The 11,354-nt window shown below is 40.5% G+C and overlaps 1 protein-coding gene across 5 annotated transcripts in view; it reads right to left on the bottom strand.

Annotated features, from left to right (window-relative positions):
• Positions 1–305: 305 nt before the first annotated feature.
• The window catches only part of DCTD (dCMP deaminase), a 39,388-nt gene continuing 28,339 nt past the window's right edge, over positions 306–11,354 (bottom strand). For all 5 annotated transcript variants that reach the window (XM_030563513.1, XM_030563510.1, XM_030563511.1 and 2 more), the window contains 3 exons: positions 8,811–8,927; positions 5,509–5,605; positions 306–1,648 (listed from right to left, as the gene is read on the bottom strand). In XM_030563513.1, the coding sequence (XP_030419373.1) occupies positions 1,570–1,648; positions 5,509–5,605; positions 8,811–8,927 (293 nt within the window). In that variant the 3' untranslated portion in view covers positions 306–1,569. The remainder of the gene's footprint in view (positions 1,649–5,508; positions 5,606–8,810; positions 8,928–11,354) is intronic.

Below are 11,354 nucleotides of genomic sequence, written 5' to 3'. Positions count from 1 at the left end.
TTCTCAAATAGTCAGTCCAATCCACCTCAAAATTAGCACATAAAAAAACCCAACAACCTAGACTTCAGACCAAATTTCAGTTGGGAAATAATTATGGAAGTTGAAGGGAGTAAGGTGAAGGTCACAAATGACTGACATCTTACCATTACACCATAACGTCCCTTCAGGGGCTAAGTGGTTTTTGAACATTACACTTTATGTAATGACATCACAAATGTACAAAATATGCTTTGCATATGATTGCAAAAACAGCAGCACTCTGGAGTCTAGCACATTCTGTAATATAATGAGTCTACTTTAGCATAGCAGATTTTAATAATACTTTAATAGTACTGGTAGGAAGCCAAATTACATAATGTCCCAAAATATGGAACAGAAAGCCTTTACAGAAAAAAAAAAAGCTTACTGAAATATAACCATATTTAAAAAATATATGATTACCTCTGGGATAAAAACATCTTCTAAACAAAGCCATTAGGCATATTTAATTTAAAAAAAATCAAATTAAAGAAAAGGCATTCAAATCTATTCCCAAACCTCAAAATAAAATTAAAAAGGATATTATTTTAGACAACATTTGTGAAAATGAAGGCACTGTGCCAGCATTAACAAATAAACTAAAATCACAATTACTACTTTTGGCATAGACAACCTCAACATGGGTTGAATATCTCTTGTTTCTCTCTAAGGACAAGAAATGATTCAGTTATTTTACAGGTTAATTCTGAGATTGAACTGTGTTGGATTGTCTAGTAGAAACTTAGACCAATAGACTAACTTTTTTTAGGCAAGAAAATCAAGTCCAACTCAACTCCCATAGGTGAAAGTCCAATGATTTATTCACTTAGCCCTGATTAAGTTCAAGGTGTCTTGGGGAAAAGAATTCAAAGTCTCTCTAAACCTAATCCAACACAGAAAATTCTCCAAACATAACTAAAAAACACACACACCATGTATTACAATGTAAGACAGCAATTAAAAGTAAAGTCACTACTACATCTGCAAATAAAAGTACATTGCAACAGTATAGTTTGACACCACAATATTTTAAACTAATTGTTGTAACTCTTTAACAAGAATATTCTAGTGCTACCGTAGATTGAATATCAATATTTGCATGGACATCTCCTCTTACATTTCACCTGGATTAGCTATTTAGTTCCCTGCGTCCAATAAGGACAGATCCACATACGTAAGTGAGGTTTTCCAGCATGCTATTGCCTACAATAAATACTGCTGTCTACAATGATTCTGACTCTACTTAATAGAGCACATGATCGACATAGTAGGAATCAAAACCATTTTCTTGTAGTACATATGCTGTACTATGTTTCCTCTATATAGTTCTAGATTTTAAAGCAGGCTTGAAAAAAAAGCAGCAACCAAAAGTTTAGATGTAGATTCTGTATGACAAGGCTGATGGAGAAAAATTTTAGGCCTTACATTCTTCAGATGTCTACTTTAGCTGTAGTGGCTATTAAAAAGTTGTGTAACTTCAAGATGAAAGGCATTAGCAGCTTCTCAGAAAAGGATAATCACAATCTTCTAGAGATTTAATGAGCTGCTAACTCACAGAGGCTTTTGACTTGGTCTGCCGTTAATTGAATCAAAGTCAATGATGATCTTATTGCACTTGGGTTTGAATTTCCTGAAAATAAGAAAAAATATGGATAGATATTAGCCAGTCAGTAGTTAAATGTTTTGTTTGCTTTGGCTCCAACTAAATTTTTTGAAGAAAAAAAATTTCCTTCGATTCACTTAGCATTTTATCTCTATAGGAGCCAATTATAGTGCATCATACAGAGAGAAACCCGGACAAGAAAGACTAAGACAAAAAGACACATGGGGTTGTTTAGTCTGTATGTTCTTCAGCTATTGGAGTTCATAAATTACCCAGGAATCAAAGGATTTCTAACAACTTAGCTGCAGGAGGTGGCATCACGTTACCAGCTTTTCTGCAAAATTTGATCTCTTTTCCTTTTCTGCCAGTTTTTACAGCAAACTTTAAAAGTTTACTTCAATAGTTTTTGAGCAAAAGGAATAGATTGTATTATGCATCATACAAGAAATAACTGAACTGGCTAAGAAGGAATCATTTAAAAATTATAACTTTAGAATTGTAAAATTAATGTTGACACAAAATGCATCCTTTTACACCATTAGAGCATCTGCTACTGCAATTAGCAAGGGAGGTATCTGGGGACTGAATATATAATTTACAATCTACAAATAAACGAAGGATTATGCCAATGGTGTGAATTTAGTGTCTTATTAGGCTCCACAATTCAGTTCCAGAGATTCATTAAGTACAACCTGTATCCTTAATAATCAGTACAAAAGGTGAAAACAGTACACACACTAAAGGATATGTTGTTGACTACAGAAACCTTGAAGGATTATGATGCCCACTTTGTCCAGACCAGCAGTCTGAAAAGCAAATAACACTAACCATGGGGAAACTGTGGTAAGATTTCACTTGTAACGGAATGATTTATGCCTTACTTAGCCAAGTATCAGAGGGGTAGCCGTGTTGGTCTGGGTCTGTAAAAGCAGCAAAGAATCCCGTGGCACCCTATAGACTAACAGACGTTTTGGAGCATGAGCTTTCGTGGGTGAATACCCACTTCATCAGATGCATGTAGTGGAAATTTCCAGGGGCAGGTATATATATATGCAAGCAAGCTAGAGATAACGAGGTTAGTTCAATCAGGGAGGATGAGGCCCTGTTCTAGTAGTTGAGGTGTGAAAACCAAGGGAGGAGAAACTGGTTTTGTAGTTGGCAAGTCATTCACAGTCTTTGTTTAATCCTGAGCTGATGGTGTCAAATTTGCAGATGAACTGAAGCTCAGCAGTTTCTCTTTGAAATCTGGTCCTGACGTTTTTTTGCTGTAGGATAGCCACCTTAAGGTCTGCCATAGTGTGGCCAGGGAGGTTGAAGTGTTCTCCTACAGGTTTTTGTATATTGCCATTCCTAATATCTGATTTGTGTCCATTTATCCTTTTCCGTAGGGACTGTCCAGTTTAGCCGATGTACATAGCAGAGGGGCATTGCTGGCATATGATGGCGTATATTACATTGGCAGACATGCAGGTGATGGTGTCGCTGATCTGGTTAGGTCCTGTGATGGTGTCGCTGGTGTAGCTATGTGGGCAGAGTTGGCATCGAGGTTTGTTGCATGGATTGGTTCCTGAGCTAGAGTTACTATGGTGCGGTGTGCAGTTACTGGTGAGAATATGTTTCAGGTTGGCAAGTTGTCTGTGGGCGAGGACTGGCCTGCCAGCCAAGGCCTGTGAAAGTGTGGGATCATTGTCCAGGATGGGTTGTAGATCCCTGATGATGCGTTGGAGGGGTTTTAGCTGGGGACTGTATGTGATGGCCAGTGGAGTCCTGTTGGTTTCTTTCTTGGGTTTGTTGCAGTAGGAGGCTTCTGGGTACACGTCTGGCTCTGTTGATCTGTTTCCTTATTTCCTAGTGCGGGTATTGTAGTTTTGAGAATGCTTGGTGGAGATTTTGTAAGTGTTGGTCTCTGTCTGAGGGGTTAGAGCAGATGCGGATGTACCTCAGTGCTTGGCTGTAGACAATGGATCGTGTGATGTGCCCGGGATGGAAGCTTAAGGCATGAAGGTAGGCATAGTGGTCAGTAGGTTTTCAGTATAGGGTGGTGTTAATGTGACCATCACTTATTTGCACCGTGGTGTCTAGGAAATTTCCACTACATGCATCTGACAAAGTGGGTATTCACCCACGAAAACTCATGCTACAAAACGTCTGCTAATCTATAAGGTGCCACGGGATTCTTTGCTGTTTTTACTTAGCCAAGTAGCTTTAGTGGCAGAAAATACACGGACTTTAAAAGTGAATTTCAAATACTGCTGTACTGGTTCATGGGTATTTCTTAGCCCAGCAGGTAGCTTTCATCCTAAAATTTTCTCTGTCAGAATTGCTGTATTTGTAACATTTAAGAAGGTTTTATATTAATATTGTAAAACTTTTTGGAATTTTAAAGTCTCCCCATGACTGCATAATTAGTTTCATCCATAGCATGTTATTGGTATCAAATTAGCTGTCAAACAGATTGTCTTGAGATATCTCTGTCACTACTCTTCAAAAAATCTACTCTTAACAGATCATTCAGATTCTCATTAGCTCAGGACAGATATTCCAGGTTTTATTCTTTTCCTTTAAGAAAGCAGACTGCGGAAGACCAGGGGTGATAGGGACTGATAAATGATTATACAAGAACCTCTTACCCTACGTGGCTGTGTGGTAGGGTGATTGCCCCACACAGGTAGATGGAGGGTTAAAGCAGTCCTCAGGGAGGCGGCACAAAACCCTACCAATGGGAGGAGGGCATGTAGAGAGCCAATCAGCAGGTTTGTTGTAGCAGCAAATCAGGGCCAGGGAGGGCCATATAAGAAGGGCTGCTCAACCTCTCCCTGAAGTGCAAGAGAGAAGGACTGGCTGCTTTAGAGGTGTACCTTAGATAAAGCAGTGCTGGGCAGGGTCAGGGGAGTAATAGGGAGCCTCCAGCCTGAGGACTGCCAGACTGAGGCCCCTGATACAAAGGGCCAGGCAGGTACTAGAGCTATGGGGAAGTGGCCCAGGGAAATAGGCAGTGGGAGTTGGAGGAGTGGCAGCACGTGGCCACTGGCTAAAGGGTCCCTGGGTTGGGGCCTGGAGTAGTGAGTGGGCCCAGCCTGCCCCCCTCCCCCCCCACCTGTCACAGAGGGAGTAGTCAGTAAACGGACTGCAGTTTACCTCTTGAGGTGAGGGGCTAGACCAAAGGCTACAGTAGGCTGCAGCGGAAAGTAGATGGACTAAAGACAGCCAATTCCCCCGGAGGGAGAAAGTGTAGTGGGGCACAGCCCGAGGGCATGCCCAAAAGAGGATGCCATGGTCTGGGGAGTGATGTGCGTCTTAGAGGTGGAGCAGAATTGATGGTGGAGAGACACCACTAGAGAAAGGTGCACCGGCAACCAAGAGTTAATTCCCAGCACGGCCAGAAGGGGGTGCTGAGGTGGTGAGTCCTGCCCCATCACAAGCTGATTTAACTCCAGCTCAGACTGGTTGTGACCGAAGGTTATTACCCTTCCAACAGGGCTCCATGGTCTACATAAAATGAATTGGTGGTTTCAGTCCAGCTCCTATGAGTACACACACCAGAAACCACCACCCCAATTGGCAATCTTGATGGCAGTCTCAGGAGAAAGGCCAAGGACTGAATGAAGATTGGGGTGAGAAGGCAGGTCACTCCCAAATCCCATGAGATTGGACAGCACCTGCTGGTGTTCTCCAGGGACCAGACTTTCAAAAGCTATCAAAGGTGCTGAATTGACTGCTACTAAATCTGCATGGGAGTTTTTGTAAGAGAATTAACTGTACCACACAAGTTACATAACATAAGGAAAAAAAGCTTTTGCCTAAAGGTTATCTTCCCTCATACAGCAATTTCCTCATTTTCACATTTAAAAGTCAAACCACCACCAACAGTCAAGGCTCTGTCTTACCTGTATATAATTCCAGCTAAATCAAACAGGCGTCGGGCAGCTGTCATTTCAGGGCTATCATGGTATTTGTCAGACATAAAAATAACTTCTTTTATACCTAGAAACATCATGAAAAAAGACATGCTACAATTACAGCAGAAATAAATATGGTAGGAGAAAATTTAGATATATACAAAGGCTAAAAAGAGCACCTATCCATACACCCTAGGTGCCACATCACATTAAAGAAGTATTACAAATTATACCTTAAGAATGGAGCAGTACAAAATAGAGCTGTTCAGAAAATAGCCTCTCCATGGAAAATTTTTGGTGAAAATAAAAAGTTGAAATTTTCCCTGAAAAACAGAACTTTCAGCCAAAACCTCAAAAGTATATGGGTGGCTTTTTGTTTGTTTTTTAACTGAAGAGCTGAAGTTTTCCATAGAAAGCATACACTTTCTGTGAAAAGTTTCATTTAGTTGAAAACTCAGTTTTCCATCAGTAACAATTTTGATGGAAGTTTTTCACTTAGTCTTTGTACAAACCAGTATGACTCATCACAATTAAGCTAGGCAGCAACTTAAAATCTTAAGTCTCCAGCCACCTTTCAGAAATTCCCTATTTTTCAAATACATGTCCTAGATATGGGTAACTGACTGTGCCCCAGCTCTTAATAAACTACTCTTGCCTAAAATATGTCAGAGGAGAAAAGAAGAGGCAGAACCAGGAGTGATTACAAATTTTTCAATGGCTACCACATTTTCTCTGTTAAAATGCATCCCTAATTATAACTATTAACATTTAGCTATTTAACTACTGATCAAAGCACACAAAGAAAATGAACCACCATATTGTGAAGAGCTGCAAATCTGAGTGGAATCTTATTTTGGTGTCACAAATGAGTACATCTTGGTTTGGATTCCAAACAACGCTAGTTCTTTTTCACCCCTGTTACAATCACTGTAAAGTTCAGAACGCATTAACTGTGGATTAATTTGGTTCTTCCAGAATCTTGATCAATGTCACGTTTACTCCCCCCCTCTCCTGGTCTCTCTGTGTATATCGAGGTAGAGGTGTACCCCCACCTCCATAGGAATCAGACTTTTTAACTCTGAAGTCCTTTTATCTGGTAGATCCCAGTATCACCAAACAACATTTACAGCATATGGGACACAAATTATAGGATCTCTGAAACTAAAATTTGGGTCCTCTTGTCTTTCTAGTATATATCTAGATGCACTTACTTGGGAAGCCATTGAATTACTTTCTTGTTCGTTTTTCTAATAGCACCAACATAAATCAGATTAATGCATCAAGGAAGAAGTCTTATAACCCAATATAGAATAACTTTCCCTCACTGATCTAGTTATATGCAGGACTTTGTCTATATGAACACTCAGTTTGCAGAAAGCCTGGCTACTCCACACTAAGCCTGCCATGCACTAAGTATCTGAGGACCTTGCTGCCATGCACTAAAAGTTCCTTATTGCACTCCAATCTACTCCTGTTTCAAAGCAGGACAGATTAAATTGCATTAGGGGACTTTTACTGCATGGCAGCAGGATCCACACAGACACTCAGTGCCACCGGTATATGGGGTGTTCACTTGTCCCCAGGGAAAACCCACAAATTTTTCCCCAGAGCCAAATTTAATTCTCTGCCCTGCCCCCAGGTGTGCCAGGACTCCTAGTCCCATTGGGCGATACCTTGGATTCCATGGTGAGGAGAGGGAGTGGACTGCATCCTTGCCCCCTGAGTTTGCACTCTGTGATGGCTGTGGAGTCCCTCTTTTCCTCCCTACGTGTTGGAGTGAGGCAACCAGCGCTTCCTCCCATCTGCCTCAGGTCCGTTTACATTTTTATAAATCGTTATGCAGTTATAGATGAAGGAACAAATGTCTTTTCCCCTCCCTCCTGCTCTGGTGGGTACCATATGGTTAGCAGCATTCTTTACCAGTCTCGGTGTCCCTTCTCTCAGTGAAGTTTGGATACACAGCACCTTTCACTTGTGACTTAGTTTCACCCATTTCTGCTTGTGATTTTGGCTACAGCAATGCTCAGCTCTGTCTCAGTTTCCTTGGTAAGGGTAGGCAGTGAGCTAGCTTCCCTAGTCACAGAGTCAGACTTAAGAGAATTTACATGTGGACCTGTGTGACTGTCATCTACCATGCAGAAATGGATAGAGGTCCTTCACTTTATACACTTGTTCACAGATGCTGCAGATGTAGCTTCACCTTAAGAGCCTGTCCCTATTATCACAAGAAGGTGGAAATTATACACCCTCCTTCCATCCTAGCCTCTCCATTCACATTTTGGATGACAGCTTCACTCACTCTTATGGCCTGATACCAGTCTTTTGTTTGTACAGGGAAAAGATCAGGATTTTGGCTTAAGCTTATACTATATCATACTCAAGTTTTAATACATCAAAAAGGTATATCTTCTAGCATCCCAAACACCAATATTCCCTAACCTTCCTGGGTATGTATAGGAAGGTGGACCAAAGGCAGGACGAAGGGTTCTGCATTGGGTACCTTCATCCATATTTTACATTCTCCCAGAATTTGAGGAGATTTCACTACATGAGGTCAGAATATAGTTCAATCAGTCCCAGAATCCCTATACCCTGTAAATGTCTCCCCATGAACTTTCACCTTCTGCTCTCTCAAGAGATAACCCCCCTTTATAAACACACATTTTGTTAACTCAGAGTTTTAGAAATTTAGACAGGGAGCTTTATGGAACAAAAGTTTACTGCAGTTACACCTAATAATCTGAAAAAAGGCAAAACATTCAGGCCAGCACACTTGCTGCAGTAGCATAGATTTATAACAATTGTAATGAAAGATATAATTAAAGTAGGATCATAGAAGTCTTATGACATTTACGAGCAAAGATATTTTAAGATTTTAAAATATCTACCATGTATTACATTCAAATTAAAATTTCATGTATATACTCCCAACAGACATTGTGTCAGGCAGAAGTTTATTTCTTTTCCCCATACTCTATTCTGTGTGTCAGAGCACAGTAAACTGACAGTAATGATATGCAATGCCTGTGCTGTTCTTTGTCAGCGCCTGGTCTAAGAAGTTGTAAACCTAAATTAAAAACACGCTAAGAATCACAGAAGATGCAATTAGCACTGGAAAAACTTGGCACCACTCAAATGCAAAAACACAAGAAGTATTTTATGAAGTTGATAGTGCAATTAATTTAGATCTAAACAACAGCAAATTAAAATCAAATAAATCTGTTATAAGGTACTGATGAGCAAGCAGTGCTGCAACTCTGACGAATCAAGCTAGCATCATTGCTCCTTACCTGCCTGGATGATGAGCTTTGCACATTCATTACATGGAAACAAGGCAACATACATGCTGCAACCTTTCACATCAGCTGAGTTTTTGTTCATAATGGCATTCAATTCAGCATGGCACACTGGATTTAAAAAAAAGCAGAAGAAAAATATTCATAATACTGTTCATTAAAATGAGTCAATCTAAAATTAACTAAGTGTTAAGAGGTAGCTGCTTGCATTCTTTCAAAGTCAAATAACCTGACTTGTTCATTATAGAGGGAAAAGAAAAAAATTAAACCAGAAATACCAAGATTAATGAAGGTCAATTGTTCTGACCAGACTGCTGATTAGGAATGAAATCATTAAGCACATTAGCATTGCCATTTCCTAGCACCTATAGTAGGCAACGAAGCTCTAGGGCTGAAACTACTTGGTCTTCAACCACCCTAAGTGTAGCAATATCTCACAGCTTCACAACTCTCTAGAGTATCTAATTGCCAATATAAAACAGCTCATTTATTGTTTACATGCACAGATAGGAACATTCTTATGGCTACACAAGTGCTATGTGCACTCTTAAGAGCAGGAGAATCATGAAGTAAAACCGAGCAGTTCTGTCCTCAGGGTGTCAGAACTGCTCAGCTTTGCTGCATGATTCTCTCACCCTGTGAATACACAAGAGACACTCATAACCATAAGAATGTCCTTATCTTTAATGTTAAGTGAGTATACTGATTGTCATGGTATAGCCCCCACTCTGAACCTTAGCGTCCAAAAGATGGGGTACCAGCATGAATTCCCCTAAGCTTAATTACCAGCGTAGATCTTGTAGTGCTGTCACCAACCAGGACTTGCAGTGCCTGGTACACTCTGGTCCCCCCAAAACCTTCTCAGAGGACCCCAAGACCCAGTCCCCCTGGATCTTATACAAGGAAAGTAAACCCTTTTCCCCACCGTTGCGTCTCCCAGGCTTTCCCTCCCTGGGTTATCCTGGAAGATCACTGTGATTCAAACTCTTTGAATCTTAAAACAGAGAGGGATGCACCTTCCCCCCTCCTCTTTTCCCCTCCCCAAGAGGTAATACAGATTCAAGCTCCATGAATCTAAAACAATCTTCCCCCCTCCCTCTCTCTCCCTGTCTCCCACCAATTCCCTGGTGAGTACAGACTCAATTCCCTTGAGCCTCAACAAGGGGAAAAAAATCAATCAGGTCTTAAAAAAGAAAAGCTTTTAATAAAGAAAGAAAAAAGTAAAAGTTGTCTCTGTAATTACGATGGTAAAGTTTACAGGGTCTTTCAGCTTATAGACACTAGGGAGAAGCCTTCCCCCCAGCACAAATACAAATTAGAATCCTTCCAGCAAAATACACATTTGCAGATAAAGAAAACAATCAAAAAGACTAAACCGCATTTCTATTTGTACTTACTATTTGAACAGAAAATTAGAGAGCCTGTAGGTACGTCTGGTTACTCTCAGAACCCAGAGAGAACAACAAACAACACAAACAAAGACTTCCCTCCACCGAGATTTGAAAGTATCTTGTCTTTTGATTGGTCCTCTGGTCAGGTGGTCCAGGTTCACTGCTTGTAACCCTTTACAGGTAAGAGAGACATTAACCCTTAACTATCTGTTTATGACACTGATCATGAAAAGATGCCAGCTTTCTTGAATGAAAAAAACAAAGTCCTCTATTTCTCTAAAGCACAGATATAGCAAAGGCAGCAGCTTCACTGTACCATTCCACCAGCATATCTCAGCTCTTAAGAACAGACCACATCTATAGGTCTAAATTCTCATACTGGACACATCAAGAGGGCATTTAATGTCTTGCAAACTGGAGTATATTTCAGTCTCCCTGGACATTCAATCATTTAAGGCCTCTGGGCAGGGCAGTGCAGTGATGTGTGCAATATAAAATACTGGATAGATGAAGTAGATGGCAGTTCTAGCACAGTACCCCCTGCTAAGTAGTATCAAGAACAATAGCGGATTTTGTGATTCGGATACCTGATGACTAGGAAAAGGACCGAGATCACCAATTTATTATATAGATAGAATTCCAGAAATGCCACTCTGTGGGTCTGAAGCCTGTTATGTCTGTAGAGTCAGTGTGAAGTGATGAAAACAGCCATAACCAGGGTTAAGAGATCCTTTTGTTTAGAATGTCACCAAGCTGAATCATCTCTGAGTTCTTCAGTCTGTTACTGTCCAGTATTTAAGTTCTCAGCCATTTTGACATTACAGATTACACTGGATAGCGTACAGCTACAACGAGGCATGTATTTATGCCAGGCCAAGAATCTCAGGCCTGGTCTATACTACAGAGTTAAGTTGACATAAAACATCTTAAGTCAACTTAATTATGTCAGTGTATACACTACAGCCTTGTCCCACTGATGTAAGTGCCTCGTTATATTGACAGAACTCTCATCTCCACCAGAGGCATAGGGTTTATGGTGGTTAGGGCAATTAATGTCTGTGTAGACACTGCATTCTGTACATTGTCTGTTGTCTATCTTATCAATTTTACCGTGCTGGTTCTCAAACTACCGGGAGGTGTGAACTGT

This window comes from Gopherus evgoodei, chromosome 5 (assembly GCF_007399415.2).
Source record: "Gopherus evgoodei ecotype Sinaloan lineage chromosome 5, rGopEvg1_v1.p, whole genome shotgun sequence".
Classification (NCBI taxonomy): Eukaryota; Metazoa; Chordata; order Testudines; family Testudinidae; genus Gopherus; species Gopherus evgoodei.
The sequence above is the reverse complement of the archived record's forward strand: the minus strand, read 5'-3'. Positions and strand labels throughout refer to the sequence as shown.